This window comes from Vanellus vanellus (assembly GCF_965231255.1).
Source record: "Vanellus vanellus genome assembly, chromosome: 1".
NCBI classification, from domain to species: domain Eukaryota; kingdom Metazoa; phylum Chordata; class Aves; order Charadriiformes; family Charadriidae; genus Vanellus; species Vanellus vanellus.
Genome location: NC_138905.1, coordinates 155,126,392 through 155,150,326, shown reverse-complemented (window position 1 = coordinate 155,150,326; position 23,935 = coordinate 155,126,392). Strand labels below are relative to the sequence as shown.

At 37.8% G+C, this 23,935-nt stretch overlaps 1 protein-coding gene across 2 annotated transcripts in view; it reads left to right on the top strand.

Annotated features, from left to right (window-relative positions):
• ATP11A (ATPase phospholipid transporting 11A) overlaps positions 1 to 23,935 on the top strand; it is a gene marked incomplete at both ends in the record, with an annotated part of 129,490 nt that overhangs the window by 63,565 nt on the left and 41,990 nt on the right. For both annotated transcript variants that reach the window (XM_082498482.1, XM_082498483.1), the window contains 5 exons: positions 13,255 to 13,344; positions 14,368 to 14,448; positions 17,927 to 18,034; positions 21,933 to 22,061; positions 22,543 to 22,646. In XM_082498482.1, the coding sequence (XP_082354608.1) occupies positions 13,255 to 13,344; positions 14,368 to 14,448; positions 17,927 to 18,034; positions 21,933 to 22,061; positions 22,543 to 22,646 (512 nt within the window). The remainder of the gene's footprint in view (positions 1 to 13,254; positions 13,345 to 14,367; positions 14,449 to 17,926; positions 18,035 to 21,932; positions 22,062 to 22,542; positions 22,647 to 23,935) is intronic.

Sequence of the window (23,935 nt, the reverse complement as noted above, 5' to 3'; positions counted from 1 at the left end):
GTCCTATCACTACATGCCCTTGTAAAAAGTCCCTCTCCATCTTTCCTGTAGGCTCCCTTCCAATACTGGAAAGCTGCTATAAGGTCTCCCCAGGAGCCTTCTCTTCTCCAGGCTGAACAACCCCAATTCTCTCAGCCTGTCTTTGTAGGAGAGGTGCTCCAGCCCTCTGATCATCTTCGTGGCCCTCCTCTGGACCTGCTCCAACATGTCCATGTCCTTCTTGTGTCAGGGGCTCCAGAGCTGGACACGATACTCCAGGTGTGGTCTCACAAAAGCTGGGTAGAGGGACAGAATCGCCTCCCTCAACCTCCTGGCCCTTCTTCTTTTGATGCAGCCCAGGATACGGTTGGCCTTCTGGGCTGTGAGTGCACATTGCCTGCTCATGTAGTATATATGTGCTCAACAAATGAAGCATCTCCTCAATAACAGTACCATTCCCCTCAAAAGCTTATATTGACAAGACCCCATAGAAATAATATTCTTTGTTACACACGTACAAGTCAATCATTCTTAAACTTTTTATATTGATACGTTTGTGCCCTTTAGAAACTTCCAGTTGTCCCTCGTTTTTAACTGCTAAATCTTTCTATAAGCTTTGGGAGCTTTCCATGAGCAGTTGGGTTGTTGGTGCTCTCCACCTGCTTAGACTGACTGGCTTGCCCAAGGTTTGTACTGCAGTGGCACAGAAAACTGAACTTTTGCAGCTTATGTATGGCTAACACTACAAGAACTTCTAAGTTTTTAATGTGCTCTTTGAGCACACACCTTCAACCAATTATGAAATAATGAGTTCAAAAGAATAGCTCCTCTACTGGGAAAATTTCTTTTTGAACGGCGGCTCAGATCCACAGACTCATTTTGAGAACTTCAGTAGCATTGTGACATCAAGGAACCACGTGCTTACCTTTGTGAATCTGAACACTCGCCATCCATTAATATAATGGCAAAGCTGTAATAAAACCCACACTTTTCTCAAGCCGTATTTAACTTCTTATGTGAACTTTTGTATTTTACAACCTTCCTTCACTACTGTGTTTACTACCTTCTTTCTGTACTTTTTTCAAAGACAGTATAATAACAGTATAGTATCTAGGTGTCTTTAATTAGATAAATGTTCGAAAGGTAATGCAGTAAATAGCCCAGATGGATTACAGTCACACTAGTGGGAAATTCTTTGCTCTACACATTAGTTTGTCAATAATCCAAAAGGCAACACAAGTAAATATATTTTATGCAAATCTTCATACTCCTATGACACTTTTTTGTCTTGTACATCTAATCTGGGACATAAGTAAATAAAGCTATTGAAATTACTGCTGATACTTTTTGAAAAAAAACCATCTTACTGAACTCTAAGGTGTTCATTTGTGATGTCTCTTTTTGTGATGATGAGATTAGTGGAAGTTTCAGTGTTTTGCTGAGTGAGGTTTTTAAGTACAACTTAAATCTGTATTGGGCTGAGGATCCCTGCCAGCAATTAGTAAATATGTATAATTTCAACTAGCTCAGGAAAGAGACTTCACTATGTTTTTATTTGGGTATAAAGCATGTTCAGTTAAATGCTTTAAATATTAAACTCTTTAGTTGTGAACTGTATCTGTAAAGAGTTTTTTCAGAAACCAAAGAGTATTAGTGGAAATATTTTTATATATACAAAGTTTCTCAAATTTTCTATTTATTGATTAAACATCTCACACTTAAAAAATAAAAGTTGTCTTTGTGAAAGTAAATAGAGTGGTAATATTCCATGAAGGAACAGAGTGCACATAAATGCTTTATAATACTGAACAGTTTCTTAGACTACTGAAAGCTCAGTTTTAATGACAGTTGTCTTTATGTGAGAGCTCTCCATGCTGTCTTGCTTGTACTGTCCCTTTCAAGTAAACTCTACTACTCACATGCTCCATCCCAAACAGCCTGGGTAAAGCACCATTGTGAATTGACTTGCATTCAGTCTGGTTCTGTAAGCTAGTTAGCTTTTAACCTTTCACTCTGTCCTTGTCACTTGCTCCCTTATGAACACTGTGGAGGGGCACCTACCACAGCCTAGGAAACACAGATATAAGCTTCCTGAAAAAAGGTCAAATGTACAACATTAAGATGGGAAATCCATAATTGTTAGAATAAAATAAAGATACATGCATGCAAGCACACTGTAATGTTACCTCAACCATGAAGGATATTTCCTTCATCTTTCATCAGTAAGACAGACAGTAACTTTCAGCTATGCTTTTATAGCTCTTTAATGCTTATATAAGAAAGTATGTGATTGCTCTTCAAGGATGAGGAACTCTGATCTTCCAAGTACAGATTTGACCAATTTAAGACAAACTGAGTTTCTAAACAGAGTAGTTTAAAACCATGAGGAAATCTCATCAATTGGACTGTCTGTATTCTACTGTACTAACAAATGTCCTGTCATAAAAGCCCTAAAAAAAGACATCAGCTCAAAATAATTAGGAAAGTCTAAGGTTCATATTATTTCCTTCTAAAGGTAAACTTTACTGTGTTTCACCAGAGCTTTTCTGGTGTCAGCAAGATAATTTGATTCCAGCACAGAGGGATATTTCTTGTATATTGCAGTGTCACTGTAGAATGTGGCTAATACTATCTGTTTAATGACGTGTCCCTGTCCTGAAAAATGATATCTAGCCAGACCTTGGCCAGACAAAAATACTCTTTTGATTTGACGTGTTAATTGAATTATAACTTTAACAAGGCATTACAAAAAGGCTGTGTTAAAATAATAAGATGCAAAAATTCATGTCTTTTGGATTGTGCATGCAGTTTGCTTATGTTCTAGAAGTAGTGACCTTTATAAGGTGGATTCTTATGTTGATCTTTTAGCTACTTCAGCTGCCTAGGGTGCTAGCCTTTAAAGTAGCTGTTGTGTGCCCTTGATTTAATTTATTATATGACAATGATGCAGCATGGCGAAATATCAACTGCTAGAAAATCGTAATGTTTCAAATGAAAAGAAAGAAAAAGTAATTGACTTGGCAGGGAGGTTGCTTGCTTTTTTTTAAAAAAATTATTCACATTTTTCAGTTACTTACTGATTAGTAGAATTGTTATGTCAAAAGGAAAGTAAGTTGAACTATGCAGCGGTAGCAGTTAACAGCATTTGCTGGGAAACAACTTTTTTCCTTCTGAAATAGAATTATAAAAGGTTGTGTTTTGGTGTGTTTTCTTTTTTTTTTTTTAAAAGACTGATAATTTACAAAATAACTTTTTTTATATGAAACTTCCTTAAGGTCCAAGCTTCATATCTTTGTGCTGGGAGTATCCCAATCAGTATGCTAAATAGAGTGTTTGTACATGCATAGTAATGTGCAGTAATGTGCCTGACCAGCTAAGAATTGCCAAAGGTCCATCTGGCACAGTATGTTGTCACCAGCTGTAAAGTTTTTAAGATGGAGAAATGCGCAGAGCATTCTATGTATAGCAAACTATGGATTTACACAGTGGCATAATGATGTTTTTACTTCTTTATTTATTTGTTAATAATTTGTAACATCCAAATTCCTTTTCCTGATGTTGATCCGATATCTTTATAGTACTACTATGCTTCAAGGATCTTGTTCATTTGCAGACAAAGTAGGGATTTGCGTCTCCTGGTCTAGCTGAATCAATGAACTGAAAACTATTTGGATGTGTACGCTTGTCTCTTGAGTGGAGGAGAAAATTGTACAGAAAATAAAATCTTTTTTCAGGCAACGGTGTAGAGTTCTCTAAGAACTCGTTTAATTACAGCTGCTTACTGCTTTTGACAGACAACCTAAAGAATGAACCACAAGAAAGAACTAAAAATTTCAGAGTTGCCAGGATAGGAATAGCCTGTTGAATGAGAGATCAGAGACTTCTGGTGTGTCAGAGACAGCTGACAAACTTAAAACCCCATGAACATTCTGCAGGAGGACTGATTGTTTTTTCCGTACCACACAGAAAGCTGGGTTAGAGAGGCTTACAAAGGTTTTTCTTTTCAGTCAGTGGGTAATCAGTGCATAGTGTTTTGCCTTGATGACCCTGTCTAGCTGCAGACTTCTCCTGTCATGGGTTTGTAAAGAGAAATTTTTACAGCTACAAAAAACCACTTGTGTCTGGGTCATGAACATATCTAGAAGCATTGGGGCCTAAGCTCCCAGAAGATGATACTGAAGAGTAGCAGGATATGACTCTTAGGTAAAATATGCAAGATTGAATCTACAGTGGATGCAGAACTGTTACATGAAGAACTCGCCCTAAAGTAAAGAGATTTTATTCAAATAATTTATGATATGAAATTCTGAAATGCTGACTTGTACTGTAGCTTTATTTCCTGTTCTTCCTATAAAGAAGAAATAAGGTGAACTTAGATGGGAAAAAAGTACTATTACTAACTTCTGCTTTGAAATGCTGTACAACTATATTCATGGACCAGAAGTGCTCCCAGTTTTGTTTCACAAATAATACCATCTCCTGTTGTCCGCATGTTTCCTTGGGACTTCTCATCAAATACTGATCCAAACATTGATTTGTATGAGAATGGCCTGAAACAATAATGCTGCATGTTGAGAATACTATAAATTGCAAGGGAGAGACTAGCTACCTTCAGTGCTAATCTGATTAATTGTGAGTCATCTCAATCGCAGTGACTAATAATTAAGTAAAGTTAAGTAATTCTGACATGTTTCAGTGGATGTTGTTGAAATGTTCCTTTCTTCCAGCAGAAGTTCATGCCCTTGTGCTCTTCCCTGTAGCACTCACTCTTAGTGTCATAAAAACACAAAGACAGAGAGGGTTCTGATTTCTCATTTCATTGGCACCATTAGAAGAAATGTTAATATGAAGCTTAAGGAAATATTAAAATGCCTTCACCAAAACGAACCATTTGGAACCCACATCTCTCCAGGGTGATACTTCATAACTGGAAGGATTTGTCTGGCCTCTATGGGACTATGACATAGCAGTTTCAAGATGAGGAGTTCAAATGCAGCCCTAAGCAATGACCTTTCAAAGTCAAAAAAGCATCCAGAGCCTGCAGTGGGAACCTCCATGGTCATGTATTTGTGAAGCTGATAAATATTTGCGTAGCGTGCCATGTGGGGGCAGAGCGGATGGGTAGACACAAATGCATATGGAGACAGGTACCAATGCAGGGAATGTTATGTGTGCCTTTAGTGTGTACAAACTAATCTGCTCTTGAAAGCAGTGGTAACACGGAGCTCCCAGCTTGCGCCCAGGTAATCTACTGACTCACAGATATACTGTCTGGAGCAGGTCAGATGCAAGGCTGAAAGTGTTGAACAGTCAAGTTTGCCCAGCCATGTCAAAGGAGCAGGATCTGTTAGTAATGAAGAAAAGTGAATGGGTGTGATCAGCAGTCAAACTCAAATGCTTCTGAATCAATTGGACTCTGTCTGGTGCCAGCTCAGGGATAGCAATACCTGTGATGGGATGGGAGTGCATGAGCGTGCAGTTCTCCTTCCAGGCATGATAATATAACTTCCTTCTGTGGACAGCTGCCAATGCCTAGAGAGAGCAAGGAAGAGCTGTTAGCTCTTGATGGTCCTGCTCAGGGTGGGATTTCCAGGGCGAAGGCTCTCTGCAACCTTGCATCCCCAGGAGAAGCCATCTACCCTTCCCCTGACTCAGCCTAGGATTATTAGCAATCTTCTATTCTCTGCTGGTACTGCCCCTAACAGAGCCTTTAAGTTAAGTATTTCATATCAATATGGAGTCTGCATGCAGTGAGAGAGAAGTGGAAGAAAGGAAGGAAAACAAGCAGGTCCAAGCTCAACACTAGGGAGGACAAGTGTAATTCTCACCATTTTACATATGAGAAAGTGAAGCGCTCTCTCCTGCCCCTTCTTCTGTGTCGTGGTTTAGGCCAAATCCACCACTGGGGACCCGAGGGACCCCAGACGGGACCGACAGATGCTCCCCTCTACCCCTCTACAAAGAGAGAGGCAGAGGAGGAAAAAGAGACTTAAGAGTTTAGAAGAAACTAAACTACTTTAATGAAATATTAATAATAAAATAAAAAGAAATAATGAAAAATATATACAAAACCGTATCAAGCTCCCGAGATGACAATCACGTCACCGGCTGGCACTGGGGCAGTCCCAGGCTGGACTCAGTGGCGGACGGGAACTGGATTCCGGATCTGGAGTCAGGATTGGGATCACAGGCAGAGAGAGTCCTCCTCAGACGTCGGCCATTGAAGGAAGAGCCCCTGACCCTTTGGTCCCTCAGCTTTTATACTGAGCATGAGGCAGATGGGATGGAATACCCTGTTGGTCAGTTTTGGGTCACCTGTCCTGTCCGCTCCTCCCTCCAGGTGGGACCCCACTATGGTTTTCCGCTTCCGACCCTCCAACGTAGCAAATAACAAAGTTGGTTGGCCTTGGCTGTTATGACAATAAGTATAAGCAAGAGCCTCTCTGCATACCATGCCTGGGCATCAGCTATAAACATTGGCCTTATCACTCTGAGAGAGTGAACACTGTCTGCACAATATGCAGTTAATTTCAGTTGTTAGAAGAGGCCCAGCTAAGAAGCGAAGTTACTGAACAAAATTGGTTCTGTTTTACCTCAAACCAGGACATTCTGTTTTTCTGACACTGTCTGCGACTTCTGTCCGTAGTCAGTCAACCTTGCTGTAACTTTTTTTTCTTATAGTTAGATAGTCTTCCAGGTGCTGTGGGATGGCTTTGTCAAAGGAGATCCTGGAGATACAGCCCCTATTTAATAAGATTAGTAGTCCTTGTTCAGCAACTCTCAAAGATAGGCTGCTTTGTTTGTAGTATAAATTCTATTTTACCTGCAACTGTTTTTAAGGAGCTCTATGACAAAATATGTATGCTTGTTCATTCAAATGTGTAGGCATAATTTAAATTAATTGCCCCAAATCAGTTTCATTTTTGCACTCTCTGAGTGTACAGGTGGCTCTTAGTCACATGCAAAAGCCCTGCATGTAACAGAGTTTACAGTGATCCCTGCCATATGAGCCACCCTACATCATGTGGTGTGGAGAAACAGGGGTCTCCCTCAATGTAGTGGTAAATACTGTGCAGGTGGTGCGCATGTTAATACTTACATCAAAATATAGATAATTGTTGTTAAGTTACTATAACTTATAGTTAATGTAGCTAATTGTGTATATCTGCATTCATTCCAAATTGTCCTCAACATTGTAAAGTGCTTTTCAAAATTTCATGGATATTACTATTCCAATTTTACTGAGTCATATTTAAGTACAGAAGTCTGAAGTTTTTTGCCTGAAGAAGTTAGTGTTGAGACTGATTTAATCATCATCATACATCAAAGAACATAGATCAGTTCTGATAGAAACTTCCTATGTGGTTATAAGCAAGTCACTTGAGATAGACAAGTCGTACTCTTGACTCATTTCTTAGGGTTTTGGCTAATTATTGATTTATGTTTTTTTATACCCTTTACTACAGTTTTCTCTATCAGTTGTCTAATAGAGTTAGACAAATTGTGTTTTTAAAAATTTTAACGTTTTTATAAATAAAACTAATTTTAAAGGGCTTGTCAAACTTTTGATCAGACCTTTTTTAGCTATTCTGTTAAAAGGGGAATAACTATGTAATATATGTAATACTTAAGTTGTTTTAATAGCATAATAATATGTAAGGTATTATATATGAAACATTATATACATATATATGCACACACATGCAGTCCAGTTAAGCTGGAAGCTTTAAGAATGTATTGTCTCTTAGTAAATGATAGGTACTACAAAAATACTAAAATCACTATGGACATGTTCAGGTTTTGCGTATGTGTCTTGATCTATTAAATGAAAACTGTGGAAAAACTGAGTGTTTACAAGATTATTGTTCAGCTTTTATCTGTTCTTGATCGAGTTTATTATCCTCAAGATGGATTCTATTTTGCACAAGGAATGAGAATCAGCATAGCAAGATGTCTACAAACCAGAGCTGAAGCAACATAGTAGATATTTTTGTCAGAATAGCATTTTAAGCGTTTAGAAGAAACAGTAGAAAAGGTTGAGGGAAAGGAGTGAAATCAGCAGATTAGAAACAAGGTGACTATTTAAAACAAATAAGCTGTAAGAAACTGATGTGTTGACAGAACTCAGTAATGCAATATGGAGTGCTCTTTTTCCTACGGCTTCAGCTTTTGATGTCAAGTGATTAGTTAAGAAACTCCTTTTACTTAAGAAAATATCTGCCACTTAGGATGGAGAGAGAAGCCTGAAACGTGAGTATTCTGGCATACAGATACCAAATGAAAAAGTCAAAATACAATGTTTAAAAAAATTAAAACATTGTTAAGAAGACCCTATTTGATGTTTTTGAATTCATGGAACTGGCTCTAACAAAGAGTTGTTGGAGCTGGAAAGCAACATGGCATTAGCAAAGAAGATCTAAGAATTGGTGAGATGGAGCAGGGGCATGAGCAGGAATAGGGTGGAGGTGCGCATAAGTACTCTAAGCACATGATTATAGAAATATACCAGCACTGCAGGTGCTATTATGATTATAAATGGGAAGAAAATCTACTTGAATTATGCTGTTTTGACTCAAGACAGACTGATTTTACAGTTCCTTGCACAGTGCTTTAGATGCATCTGTTCACACAATGTGTTCATCTCTTGGATGAATACGTAACTACTACTTGCTGTCTGATGTGTTATCTCCTGTATGCGAAAAGCATGTATGTGCTCTGCCCTCTAAGTCTTTTGCAGCAATTGAAAAAGATCAGTTAAGCCTTCCCCAACTTAAAAGCTTCAAGTGCGTAATTATTTGGATAACCTTATTTCCTTCAAGTGAGTTACAGTGAAAAAAGGTAGTTAAACTCTGAAAAACAGTTTATGTATATTTACAAACAGCATGACTAGAAACTATCTGAAGAAGAGAGATGGTATTAACTCTCTATCTGGGTGCAATAATCTGATGTATTTAATATCTTCATTTTCTTATCTTCGAAGATTTTTATTTTATTCCTGCCTAACTAGAATAGAGAAACAGCCTTGAATGCAGTCATGAGAAGTCTTGTTCTGAGTGGCAGCTGCTCTGCTGTTTCTTCTGGGAGTGATTATGGTGGTTAAACATTAATCATCAATTTGCAGATATTGCTCTGAGCTACTGATGGCTGGGGCAGAGGAAGGCCTGTCTAGACGTCTAGCAACAGGAAAGCCTTCTGTTGGTATGTCAGTGACAAAAGGAAGACTAGGGAAAATGTGGGCTCACTCAGGAAGGAAATGGGAGATATAATCACCTGCAACATGGAGAAGGCTGAGGTACTCCACGACTTTTTTGCCTGTCTTCACTGGTAAGGGCTCTAGCCACACTGCTCAAGTCACAGAAGGCAAAGGCAAGGACTGGAAGAATGAGGTACCACTCACTGTAGGAGAAGACCAGGTTTGAGAGCTGGTCTCGAGACGTTCAGAGGAACCTGAAGGTGCACATGCCCATGGGATCTGATGAGATTCATCAGGGAACTGGCAAATGAGGTTGCCAAGCCACTATCCATCATATTTGAGAAGTCGTGGCAGTCTGGTGAAGTTCCTGCTGACTGGAAAAGGGGAAACGTAACCCCTATTTTTAAAAAGGGTAAAAAGGAAGACCTGGGGAACTACAGGCCAGTCTGTCTCACCTCAGTGCCCGGCAAGATTATGGAGCAGATCCTCCAGAAAACTTTGCTAATGCACATGGAAAATAAGGTGATTGGTGACAGCCAACATGGCTTCACTAAGGTCAAATCGTGGCTGACAAATTTGGTGGCCTTCTATGACAGCATTACAGCATTGGTGGATAAGGGGAAACCAACAGACATCATCTACTTGGATCTGTGCAAAGCATTTGACACTGTTCTGCATGAAGTTCTGGTCTCTAAATTAGAGACAGGTGGACCACTCGGGGGATAAGGAACTGGCTGGATGGTTGCACTCAAATTGTTGCAGTCAGTGGTTCCACGTGGCAAGCAGTGACAAGTGGTGTTGCTCAGGGATCCATACTGGGATGGGTACTATTTAATGTCTTTGTTGGTGACATGGATGTTGGGATGGAGTGCACCTGCAGCAAGTTTGCCGATGTCGGCTGCTCCACACAGCTTGGTGTCAACACTGGAGGGAAGGGGTACCATCCAGAGGGAGCCAGACAGGCTGGAGAGGTGGGCCTGCGCAAACCTTATGAGGTTCAACAAGTGCAAGGTCCTTGCACATGGATCGGGGCAATCCCATGCGCAAATACAGGCTGGGTGGAGAATGGATTGAGAGCAGTCCTGAGGAGAAGGACTTGGGAGTGCTGGTGGATGAGAAGCTCAACGTGAGCAGGCAATGTGCGCTCGCAGCCCAGAAGGCCAACCGTATCCTGGGCTGCATCAAAAGAAGAAGGGCCAGGAGGTTGAGGGAGGCGATTCTGTCCCTCTACCCAGCTTTTGTGAGACCACACCTGGAGTATCGTGTCCAGCTCTGGAGCCCGTGACACAAGAAGGACATGGACATGTTGGAGCAGGTCCAGAGGAGGGCCACGAAGATAATCAGAGGGCTGGAGCACCTCTCCTACGAAGACAGGCTGAGAGAATTGGGGTTGTTCAGCCTGGAGAAGAGAAGGCTCCTGGGGAGACCTTATAGCAGCTTTCCAGTATTGGAAGGGAGCCTACAGGAAAGATGGAGAGGGACTTTTTACAAGGGCATGTAGTGATAGGACAAGGAGGAATGGCTTCAAACCGGAAGAAGGTAGATTTAGAATAGATGCTAGGAAGAAATTTTTCACTTTGAGAGAGTTGAGGCACTGGAACAGGTTGTCCAGGGAAGTTGTGAATGGCCCATCCCTGGAGGTCTTTAAAGCTAGGCTGGATGGGGCTTTGAGCAACCTGGTCTAATGGAAGGTGTCCTTGCCCATGGCAGGGAGGTTGGAACTAGATGATCTTTAAGGTTTCTTCCAACCTAAACCATTCTATGATGATTCTGTGATCTTAGTGGTCTTTCTTCTGTGCCTAAACTCCTTCAAAAGTTTTTACTTCTTTGGAGTATGGCCAGAATAAAGATGCACTTTTTATGTCTGAAGCCCAGTGTAATAAAACGCTAAAAGTCTGTCTGGTTGTTTGAAAATAAAGTTTGAAGAAGTTGTCTGTGTTAAAGAGGCATCCATTTTAAGTAACACCTCTCAGATCATATAAGTGGTCTGCTCCCAGGTTATTTCTATGTATTCAGGTAAGAAGAATTGATGACCAAAGGTGGAGCTGTGGGAAAGGCCACTGCTTTACAGGGAAAGCAGTGAACTGAGGTTGGAATATGAGGAGGATTGGATACCTAGGGTAAAAATGAACATTCAACCTTTATATAGATTGTTGTTTTAACTAATTTACTTAAAATACATAGTTAGTTTGACAACAATATGCTGTCACCACATATTTAGTCAAATAAACCTCTAGGACATTTAAAGAGGAAGTTATTGCGTAAGAGATTACATTTTATTTTATGAATGGTGATTTGGGGAGCTTGTATAAATCATCAGACTTTAATGGTCAAAAAACCCCTTTAATATCGAAAAAGCACTTGTTCTATAAAAAGAGCTAAAAAGAAAAATGTAAATGAAAGTTTTTCACTGAAACCTCTATTAATTTTTCTTTCTCAGCAGGCAGATATTAATAAAAATAAACGCATAAGATTAGAAAACAGAGATAATTTTCCTGATAAACAGTTAATGATGAAATTATAAAATTATTATCATAGAATACAATCTATGTTGTCCTATATCACAACAGCAGCCTTGAATGATAAGGACTGTTGTGCAAGGAAAAATAATCCAGTCTAACCAGTTCTCTTTCAGAATTCCAAGCTAAGTAGCTGGGTAGGAGGCAGTGCAAGCAGCATTCCAGTCTGATGAAAAGTATTCTGATTTCAAGACAAGAGCACTTTCCAGCTCTTGCATATGTCCCTGCCTGAGTTTTGGCTTGCTTACAGGTGATTTAATAGTGAGGTAACTATTAAGCAGTATAAGTGTTTACTTAGGGCATATTTAGAATAGATACTGATTTTTGGCATGTGATAGTAAAAGAACATTTCATTACTATGTCTTACACATGTTCAGAGTTTAATTTCCAACAAGTAAAAGGATTACTGTACGTAATAGGGATTTCACATACAACTAAGGCATGCTTTTCGAGGATCCTTTTCATCTGCAGTTGTAGTAGAGGTGTTTTCCTTCCAGATCTCAGCTGTCTTTGCTTTTGGGGCCAAATTTGGAAGGTGTCTAACTCATGGCATAATTTGTGTATCAGCAAGTATCAGTGCAATCTGCCAAGAGACAAGGCACATTTGTAGCAGAGCAAATAAATTAGGAGAACCTTCTTAGCCCATCTTCTTTGAAATGAAAGTTACATTGGAGTTGTCATTTTATTATGTGTCAAATGATAATTTGGATAATAAGATGATACAGTGTTAGTTTTCTCAAGCTATTTTTTTGCACCTTTTCACACAGTTTTAGCTGACATTTTTATATGTGTTCCAATAAGCAATTCTTGCAATTTTTTGGGGAGCTACAGAGTGAGCTGTGTAAAAAGAGTACGGTTGAACCCGCTGCAGGGCAGGGGAAAAGGCTAGATGACATAGGGTCCTTTCTCTCTCACCTTTATATGATTTTTTTCCTTTGAAGTTTTTGCATTTTCTGTTTGCACTTTTATATACTGGGGTTTTTTTAGTGTAATTTTATTAATCTTCAGATAATTTGTAAGACCAGTAGAGAAATATGCAGCCATGTACTCTTATTCACTGCTACAGTTTATTTTGAGGAGTATGTTTGTGTCCAAGCCAAGGAACAGAAGAGAGACTGACAACTTTTATTTGGTCAACTTACTATGATTGCATAGTTAACTCTGAGGGCCACCTACCTCCTCAAGTCATGCATGCAAAATAGAAGTGAATTAAAAGTGCCGTTTGAAGTGACAAAGTTGTTTTGAAAGCCCATTAATGGCTTTAAATAAACTGTTCTGTAACTAAATCTCTCAATGAACAACTAGTATTGTTGCTAATCAGATATTATTTCAGTCCCTCATACCAAGATTATCACAGTTCAGAAAGTTGATATGATTCCAAGAACCGGATTGCCAATTTAAGATTCCATTTCAGTAAATTATTAAACAAAGTAACAAAAGTACTCCTGCTTCTTCCATAACTTAATCTTGAATTGTGAATTATGGATGTGTTTGATTTTTAGAACATAGAGTGCGTATAATACTTCTCTCATAAACACTGATGATCTGTGCATTTGTTTTCAGTACACGTTTTGGAACTTTGTACCGAAAAATTTGTTTGAGCAATTCAGAAGAATAGCTAACTTCTATTTTCTCATCATTTTCCTTGTTCAGGTAAGCTATCCCCATTTTTCAGTACGTATCTGGACTCTTCCTAAAAAACAGAGTATTTGAAAAAGGTTTAAAAATGCACTGGTTTTGATGACTGATAAGGTAAATGGTTGAACTTGGACAGCCTTTTACACTGATGATGTGACAAAAGGAGCTTTATTTCATTTCCATGTTGTAAATATGAATCTAACCTAAAGAGAAATTGACACTATTGCTAGTTGATGGTAAGGCAATTGATAAAATTGAAAAGGAGTGTCATTTTTATTTTTATTTTTGTAATAAACAAACATCCAGGTCAGTAAAATAACTGTTATAAATTATATTGATGATAAACTTTTGTTAGCTTTGCTAAATATTACATTTTTTTATAAGAGAATGATGCCTTGGCAGAAATTTTCCGACTGCACTGTCATCAAAGCCCATAGAGAAACAGAATTATAGATGTTTACACAATGCTTGCTTAGGGCGGTACATAAATATTTGGTTTTTTAATCACTACCTCATTTAACTAGTTAGCTGCTTTTTAGGTGTTTTCATTCTGAACCTTTCACAATCACTTAAAACGTGTAGAACAGTAAAATTCTTACTAAGTTAAGTGAAAAGCTGAATTGTGTTGCACACCAGATCGTGAGGAAAGAAAAGCTATGCAGATTCCCATGGCAGTCTAGATTTTCTTATCATTTGAACTCCCTCTCTGGATTCTACCTCTCTTTTTTTAATTGCAGAAGCCGCAGCTCAATATTTCAGGATTTACTCCTTGCATGCATAAGAGCAGCTGTATTGTATAACATGTAAAAACAGCGCCATGGTAATTTCTAATGCTGCTCAGTAATTTTGCCCTCAAAGCTGCAGCTTTCCAGTCTGGTACTTACTTAAAGTATTAAAGTACTGTTCTTTTTAATTAAAAAGTTCCTTGGTGCTTTGCAATGTATTGGTAAAATGGTTACTTGAAGATTCTTGCTTGAAAATTTGACTGCTTACATTCACAAAAATATAACCAAAAAATATTTGTTCTTTTTGTTGCAGTTAATTATTGATACACCTACTAGTCCAGTTACAAGTGGACTTCCACTTTTATTTGTCATCACTGTAACAGCTATCAAACAGGTGAGTAATTTCGTGAGCAAAAGTAAAACTAAAGAGAATGTTATTATGTGGTTTGCATTTCAATTTTCCCTGCCTTTTTGTGTTAGACTGTCTTAGGGCAATGCCTAAAGAATGATTGTGATGAATTTTGACAGAGGAATTTTATTTTTGTTTCTGTAGTTTAAGTAGAATTGGTTGTTATGCAATAATGTCTCACCAATGCAACACAAACTTTAAATTGTTTTATGATTTTAATGTCCTTGTGTTCCAAGGAATCATTTATATTCTTGTGTTAACTCAGAACACTTAAATTTTTCCTCATCCTATTATGTTTTTCCATAATGACTGAAAATGAGTTTGGTAAGAACTACAAAAACTTATAAATCTGCTCTAACCTTTAAGGTTTCCTTAGCTTTTACAGTCAGAACAGATGATAAAAATTATTTTGGTTCAAGTCTTCAGTATATGTTAATTATAACTTACAGTTCATAATGATAGCTGCAGTGCTTTCTACAGGTTAGCATTGAACAGACTTTATTGTATTCTCTTGACTTTTAATGTAAAAACTAATCCATAAAGTGGAAGTATTTTTTAGAAATAAGCTCTTGCCACATCATCGAGTAAAAAAGATCCTAATAGTTGTTCTGTCAAAATAGAATTGCATAACAAATGTATGGAATTGTATGGGTTTGCCATTTCACTTTTAAGTTAGTACTACCGAAAGGAAAAGAGTAAGGTAGTTTGTCATCTGCCTCCCTAATCCTGTGGCGCTGGAGTTGATATAAGCACTTAGATGTAGATGGGATCTTATTGAAATTAGTGGAATCTCAGATTAGTAGAGAATGTTTTAATTCATAAGGAGATGTTACAACCAGATCTGTGTGTTATCAGAGTTTCTGATATTACAAATTTGGTTTGGATCAGGAACGAGCTCATGATTGCCCTTCTGTTGATGTAGCCAGAGCTGAATGACTTTGTTTCATGCCAGCTGCAGGAGGACAGAGGATATCTAATCTTGCATGAACCTTGCTAGTACAAAGTTAATTCATCAAAAAATCTTATTAAATTTCAACTAGCAAGTGAGTTTATAAGCAGTACTGTGCATTCTGTGCCTACAACACTCCTCTTCATTTACTGTACCATCTCACCATAGCCACAAAATAGTTTCTAAAAATCTGGGTTCCTAAAGTAATAGTCACATATAATGGTCTTTTCAGTGGTTCTGTTACGTGTTTGGCTTTCTGCCTTCAGTCCAATTTAATAATAATTGATCCTACGGGACAGCTATCAGTGTAAGACCTCAGTGGTACAGTGAGTTCCCTTTCATGGTTCAGTCTTCACTGTATCTCTGGGTCCAGACACCAGCCATTCCATTCACTGAAGTGAAGGAAAGAAATGTGAAAGCAAAATCTGTGCAAGCAGCTTGCCTTTCAACATCTTTTGCTGGGCTGCCCAAAGGAGTTAGCACTTTTCATGGGCATAGAAAAATCTCTCATGTCAAGCTTCAAAAAAATGCTGGTTTTGGGTGAAAAAAATTCCATGAAGTAGATAAACATCAAGGCAGTTTCTAGGTCAGAGCACTCCTCATTTTAGCTCAAAACTTGTAGAGGGAGGGTCTGTATTTCTTACATACCTATGATGGACTATGATGATTAAAACAACGACTAACAAAAATGAGGGTGTGGTGCGTTGATCCTGGCCAGCAGCCAAACACCCACTCAGCCTCTTGCTCGCTCCCATCCCCTGTGGAAAACAGAGAGAAGGTGAAGAGAGTTGTGTATCATGTTAGTGACTCTGATAGGGAAAGCAACAGCAGTGCACACAAGCTGAGCAAAATAAGGAATTAATTCACTACTTCCCATAGTCAGGCAGATGCCCAGCCACTTCCTGGAAAGCAGTGCCTCAGCACCTTTAACGTTTGCTAAGGAGGACAAATGCCATCACCACAAATGACCGCCTTCTGCCTGCTTTCTGTGAGCTTTTCTTGCTGAGCACAATGTCATATGGTGTGGAATATCCTCTTGGTCAGTTTGGGTCTGCCGTCCAGGCAATGTCCCCTCCCAGCCTCTTCCCCAGCCTACTGGGCTTTTTTTTGGTGTGTGGGAAGGTTGGAGAGAAAGCCTTGATGCTGTAGAAACACTGTTCAGCAGTAGCTGAAACACTGGGGTGTAACCAACACTGTTTTAGTGCCCAAGTACAAAGCACAGCAGCATATGGGCTGCTGAGAAGAAAGTTGATTCCATCCCAGCCAGACCCAGAACAGAGAGTAATTTTGATTGTCCCATAATAGGATAACTGGTTACCTTCACACTCTTTATGCTACATGCATACTTTTCTTTCATTAGTTTTCAAAGAAACTATGGAGAGCAGTGTTTCCACTTCTTTACAGTGCTAACTGTACCTAACTGAGTATATTCTATAGTAGAATTCAGCTCTTGCAGGTGAGCGAAAGTTGTGATGCATGCAATAGCTAGTATTTTAGGTGTGGCTTTCCCACTCTTAAGACTTTAAATGTCACATTTTAGAGTCTTACTGTAGTTTGGTAGTGGCCTACCAAAGTCTGGATTATGACATGCTGTGCCTAGTACTGCAGTTCTATCTAGCTCTTTGAGTCTTTCTCCCGACAAACGGCGTAGACTTTGGGACCTGCTTGAGGAGCTGTACCAGCCCCTGGAATTACATTACACTAAAGTTATAAAGACTGTGAGTTCCCAGATTGTCTCTGAGAGCATTGAAAGTAATGATACTTTTGTTCTACATTGAATCTCCAAATGTGCTCAAGAGAGTTAGATGTAAAAATACTATGGAATATAAGTGGTATTTTCCATTTCTTAACCACCGGTGTCTTTGCCAGTCCCAATCTTTATCCCACAGCAGTACCTTTTGAATGGAAAGTTGCGGATTCCCTGTCCTTTACTTTGTGTAAAACACAAATTCATAGGATAATTGAGCAATCAAAATAGGTTACTCTGCAAAGTCTCTTGAAACAAAATTTGTCAGGACTCTATATAGGGTTTAAAAGTTTGACATAATTGTATGTCAATCAGGAAATATGACCACCTTCAGTCATGTCATCACATTATTATCTTTCAGTATGGAGTCGCAGTCTTCCAAAATATATTTTCTACACTTTTATCTCCTCAGTAACCACTTCTGTATGTACTTTACACTTACTCAGGAGTCAATAGAGCATGAGCAAGAGATGATCACGTAAACACCAGAAGTTGTTCTACACATTGTAAACATTCCTATTCATCAAAATGTCTTCATTAAAATATATGATTTTGTTGACTATAACCTTGAATGCTCTTTTTCATATATGTCCAACATGACTGTATTACTGATGTGTATCCCAATTTCGTTTGTTCTAATGAGAATATTTTTTTTCCCTTATCTTGATCAAGGATAATTTTTTTAATTTTTGTTGCAAGCTAGAGCTGTTCTGTGTCTTTATAGCCAAATGTGCATCAGTGTGTCATTCCATTTCACTGTTTTCTAGGGTTACGAAGATTGGCTTCGACATAAAGCTGACAATGCAATGAACCAATGCCCTGTTCATTTCATTCAACATGGTAAACTGGTTAGAAAGCAAAGCCGAAAATTAAGAGTAAGTAACTATGACTGAACAGATTTTAGGAGTCAGACTTTACTTCACACTTCTTGTAAAACAAATTATACAGAAATGTAGTGTGATGATATTGTAGCATTTATTACGTTTAATGGAGATTAGACTTACAATATACTAATTTTTAATTTAGTGCCTCTGAATAAAGTATTTTTAGAAGCTAGATATGTTTCTGCTTTATCTTTGCTTTGTTAACTCCTCTTATAAATGTTCCTTTCATTTTTCATTTTTTATTTTGGAATTTCACTCATGATTTATCTTTTGTCTTTGCTCCATTTTCAGTCCTCTGAGGTTATACAAATTAATAATTTATTTAAACCTGATTATGATAGTCAGTGCTACCAATTTGTCCTATGTATACAACACCTATATATGTGTGTATATATATACACACAACACATTCATAATACTTCCTTCATTACTGATCAAATGACAGCCTCTTCATTGACCTTCTGAATGCTGCTACATTCCCTTCCTGGTATTTTCAAGGTTATTTTCAGAAATTAATTTCTGCTTCTTTTCTTTTTTTTCTTTTTTTTTTTTAATTTTAAATTTGTGAGCAGATTAACTTTTCATCATTATTCATTTTAGAACTTAGCCAATTTGATAGATATTTGTTTGGAATTTCCTTATTTCCAATATCTTTGTTAGGGATATCTTTTTCTGTTCTGCCTTGTCTGCACATAAATGGCTCTACAGTGTTCACAGCCTTTCTGCTGTGACCTTCCCTCCCTTTGAGTGTGATAGCTTCTGCCTAGGGCTTCCTGGTAATAAAACAAATTAAGGTATCACATGCTGAGTATTCCACGTATGCAACTAAACAGTTAAATATTCCAAATAAAAACAATAAAGTACTATGTACCTGGATTTTGTATTCCATTAATTAATCTCCTGTCCATATTTTCTCAATTTCTCCCCTATTCTTTGCCTTTCAGAGATTGTATTTTGAGCAACTAGATGGTAGGAGGGACAGGCATAGGAAATATTTGCATGGAAAGGGATATCTGTCTGTATGGGTAAATGAGTAAAATTACCTGACCTGTATTATGCGAGAAAACAGACTAGCTCCTATAAAGGCAGGCGCTTCTGCACCTAAAGCCCGTGGACATTGATTAAAGATAGCAAAAAGAAAATTTCTAAAAGATGAGGTTTCTTTTTCACAGAATCACAGAATGGTTGAGGTTGGCAGGCATCTCTGGACATCTTCTGGTCCAACTGCCTTCTCAAGCAGGATGACCTAGAGCTGGTTGCCCAGGACCATGTCCAGACAGGTTTTGACTAACTCCAAGGAGGAAGACTCCACAGCCTCCCTAGGCAACCTGTGCCAGTGCTCAGTCACCCTCACAGTGAAAATGAGATAGACCCTCCTGTGTTTCTGGATATGCCCGTTGCCTCTGGTCTTCTCACTGGGCACCACTGAAAAGAGCCTGGCTCTATCCTCTTTGTACCTTTAGCTGAAACAATGGCAAATGTTGTCAGAACACCTTTTAAATTTTATTAAGGTGCTCTTTGTTAGTACTTTTAATTGTTTGGGGTATTTTTTCTTATTCCTGCCTTTTTTTTTTCTTTTGCAAATTGTTTAGATTATTAACTTCTGTTTTAATAGGCTTTTGTATTATAGATTGTGCCTGTCTTGCAGGGTGACTTATATGCCGTGGCTTACAGAGAAAATCTTGATAGATTAAGTAATAAATAATAAGGGTCATTCAATACTAAGATCTGTGAAAATCAAAAGTAAGAGGACTCTTTTGGCTTTATGAGTTGGACCTAAAGACATACTTTCTGATGTGTAAATGTTTTCAGTGGCATTTTTTCTCATGCTTGTTCTTGTAGTGACACTTTACTGTCAGAAAGGGTGTATTGGTTAAACTGCCCTCCCAACTTTCTCTCTGGCCAGATTCAATGTTCTGAAGAATTCTGATTTTCCCTTTTATGGCATCTGTAGAGGTGATTTAGTTTGCAGTATTATTGTTGTAGTTTAGGTAGCTGATAATTTAATTAATGTTGTTTTCAGGGGTAAAGAGAGCTAGTAAAATCAAAATAGTCACATGGTGTTCTCACAGTTTGTTCTAGGAATAGGTGCATTCTCTGTCACCTAACAGTTTATTCAAGACAATTCCCTAACAGCGTTTTGTCTGGTTTTGGTAAAGTTCTCACTTTAAGGGCTTTATTATAATTTATCACGTTACCAACTTTCATAATTAATGATTCTGTGGCATAAAGGCAGGTTGTCTTGAAGACACATCTTGGAAGATCAAGGCAGCTTGAGCAGTAGCCTTGTCTGTCAGGGTCCACTGCTCTTGGGATGAAGGTTCTGTATTGTTCAGGCTGGCTCCAGCAGAGACGTTCAGTGCCTCTGGTTCCAGATCTACCCATTCTCTGTCTCACTACCTGTCTTCACTTCCCAGGGTCTGCAGAACGCTACATGAGAAGTCATTTAACCGAAGGGAAATACATGAGGAAATTAGTCCCTTCCTAAATTTGAACAGCCCAAAACTTTTTATTATTGGTTAAAAGTGCAACTTCTTTTCTCTAGAAATGGAGTAGACAATTGTCATTATGCTGTTTTAATACATCTCTAATTTTTGTTCAAAGACTCAAAATCAGTAAACCGTACAGCTCTACTGCTGCACTAGAAGTCATGATTTTCAAAAAGACACCATCGTTTACCTAAAAGATGGAAAATATCTTGTTGAAGTTTCTGTTAATTTTCATGCCCGGTTGTTGCGGGCATGCTTAGTGGCTTGCATTCTCCTATGCCATATGTACAATTTTTCATTGCTGTCAGTTAAAAAAAGTGCCTTTTTCATGTCTACAGGAAGTTAAATCTCATTTATTGCCATCATCCTAGTTCTTCAATAAGTTAGTAAATCTTATCTAAGCTGTCACAATTATATTTTTAGATGTTACTATTGCTGATTGTTATCAGACTATTTTGCTTAACTAGAATTAACTGACTCCTGCCAACTGCTAAGGATATTGGGATTTAGCTTTATAAGGGTATCACAAGAACAATGATTAAGCTGAATCTTATGATAATGAATTATGATATAAAAGTATATTGAACAGATGTTGAGCTACATGAAAAATTGCAAAAATTACATATTTTGATGGGATTTTTATTGAAACTTTGATATTCTTAAAACATGTAGGGTTTTTTTGCAATTTGTTCATATTTTTAATATTCCTTTGTAAAAGATGACCTCCAAAAATGTATCAAAGGCTGCTTTTCACAAATTAATGGTTTACAGTAATATTTTGAATTTATAGTTAGTTGGCTGTTCTGTGACATTAACACACTGAAATACATTATCTATGTTTGCATGAATAAAAATTAATTTGTTCACCTTTAAACATGCATAAAAATAGAATGGACTTCTAGTCATAAATTCTGTTGAAAGTGTATCCTGTTTTCATTGCAGACTTGGAACTCGTAGCTTTTTTAGCTATCTCTAATTATAATATTCAGAGCTAGATGCTTATCCTCAAGAGCCAACAAGAGTAGCTCACATCTCCAGCTGGTTTTGAAACAATGTTTTCTTGTACTTTGTCTTATAACAAGTATAGTATCTTCTGTCTTTCAAATAACATTGCAAAACTTAATAGGACAGTGTGTGCAGAGTGGTTATCCTGAGAGGAAAGGTAGTACACAGTAGACCTCCGTCATTCCCCGAGATGTAATTCATTTTTTCAGAGATTTTTTCAGGTTCTTTACTCCTGTTTTTCAGGTTCTTTACTCCTGTGTTAAAATCCTGGTGTAAATTAAAAATGATACATTTTCAAGATATTTGAGTGAACCTGGGTTTTGGGTTTGAAATCTGAAATTTGGGCTGCTACATAATTCATAAATGCACTTTATTTTGTTGTGTTTTGTCCCTAGGTTGGAGATATTGTAATGGTAAAAGAAGATGAAACATTCCCATGTGACTTAATATTTCTATCAAGTAGTAGAGGAGATGGAACATGTTTTGTTACAACAGCTAGTTTGGACGGTGAATCCAGTCATAAAGTAATAAAATGTGACATTTTCTTCTTAAGGCAAAGTTTGCATTTGATTTTTTACACAGATCACAATATAACTTCATGCTTATATGTGTGAGCAAATACGCTAACTTGTGTAACTTACATTTCTACCAGTTGACTTCATTTCTCTTAAAGTATCATTATTTTATGGAAAGTTTTAAAAGGAATTTATTTGTGATTTTTGTCTGCATCGAGCTAGTATAGGCGTGCAAATTACAGAGATAATGCACAAACTTTTTTGTACTTAAATGCTTTCACAGTGACCTGATTTGTGAGTACACTGCAAGGTACTTGTATATAATGTAAGATGCCCAATTAGGAGCATTTGAAGGTGCATCTTATTTGAACTATGAGTTCTTGTGTAAAAGATGGTAAATCTATTTCATGCTGAACTGATTTGCAGTTTAATGTCTTGTATATCTGCCATTACTGTTTTGATTTTATTCACACCTTTTTATTCATTCCAGACTTACTATGCTGTTCAAGATACAAAGGCATTTCACAATGAACAGGAAATCGATGCACTACATGCTACCATTGAATGTGAACAACCTCAGCCTGACCTTTATAAGTAAGAAAATACTTCTTACCTGTTTCATTTAAGGTACCCTAACAATAAATCATAAGAGTATCATAATGAAAAGATATGGGCTGCATCTGGCTGCTTAGGGTGGGCCCCACAGTGAACATGAAGTCAGATTAGTCATCCATCCATACCCCTTTCCTTCAGGTAGTTCATTGGTCTGCTCTAGGGCAGTGCTCTCCAAAGGTGGGGTGCACACTGGGATGTGTGATGAAAATTTTAGAACTTCTATTTATTTTTTAGTCTAAAAAATAAGAAAAAAAGCTTTATTCATATTTCATATATTTCTTGACACTGGCACCCTTACTCAGTCTGTATGTCAGTGTCCCATGTCACATGCAGTTCGCAAGGAGTGCCCGAGGGAAGAGTGGGTGTTCTGCAATGCAGAGAGGTTGCCAGCGGCACCCTCACTCGTTCCTTTGCTTTCAGTGAATTGTGAAGTATTACAGTTTATGTGTGCCTGGTTAAGTGGATTTATGGATTATATTACCTAGTTCTAACTAAAGTAACCCTCACAAAATGGTCAAGTGGCTTAGAAAGATTCCTGCAAAGAAACTGCAGACTGAAGGTACTAATAATGCAAGCACAGGTGAACAACAAGAAAATGGCAAACGCTTCTAATCCTTGTACGAGCTCTTCATCAGCCACATTATGAGGTAAAAACAATACCAATTTAATCAGATCTGAGAAGTCAGCCAAGAAATTTTGAAATTATCAAGACTATTGGAAATACAGGTTTATATCTGTTATTAGTAACAATCAACCTCACCCTATGTGCTTTGAGATATTAGCTAGTGATAGTATGAAGCATATGAAGCATTATGATTAGCAAGACATTTAAAAAATAAGCATCCAGAATACGAAGAAAAACCTCTAGAATTTTTTAGCAATGTTTAAAATCACACAATACTCAGTGTTTTACAGAAGTACTGTACAAGATTTCACTAAACTTAATGACAAATCTTTAGAATCCTCTTTTGAGGTTTCTTTTTTAGTAGTGAAAGACGAAAAAACCACGTACCTTTGGGAAACATTTGTTCTTCCTACCACAGTAAAAATAACTGAAATAATATACAAAACCGAATATGGTGACAAACTAAATTGCACGCTTTTGTGGGCAAATACTGTTAGAAGATGCATAGAAAATGTTGCTTATTTCTGAGGTGTGGAGGTATCTCTTTTCCCTGATTTCAGTGACAAGGAACTGGGCCAGAAATCTGTAAGAGGACAGATTCTTTAGAAAATTAATTCCATGAATGGCTTGATCCTTTTGTAAT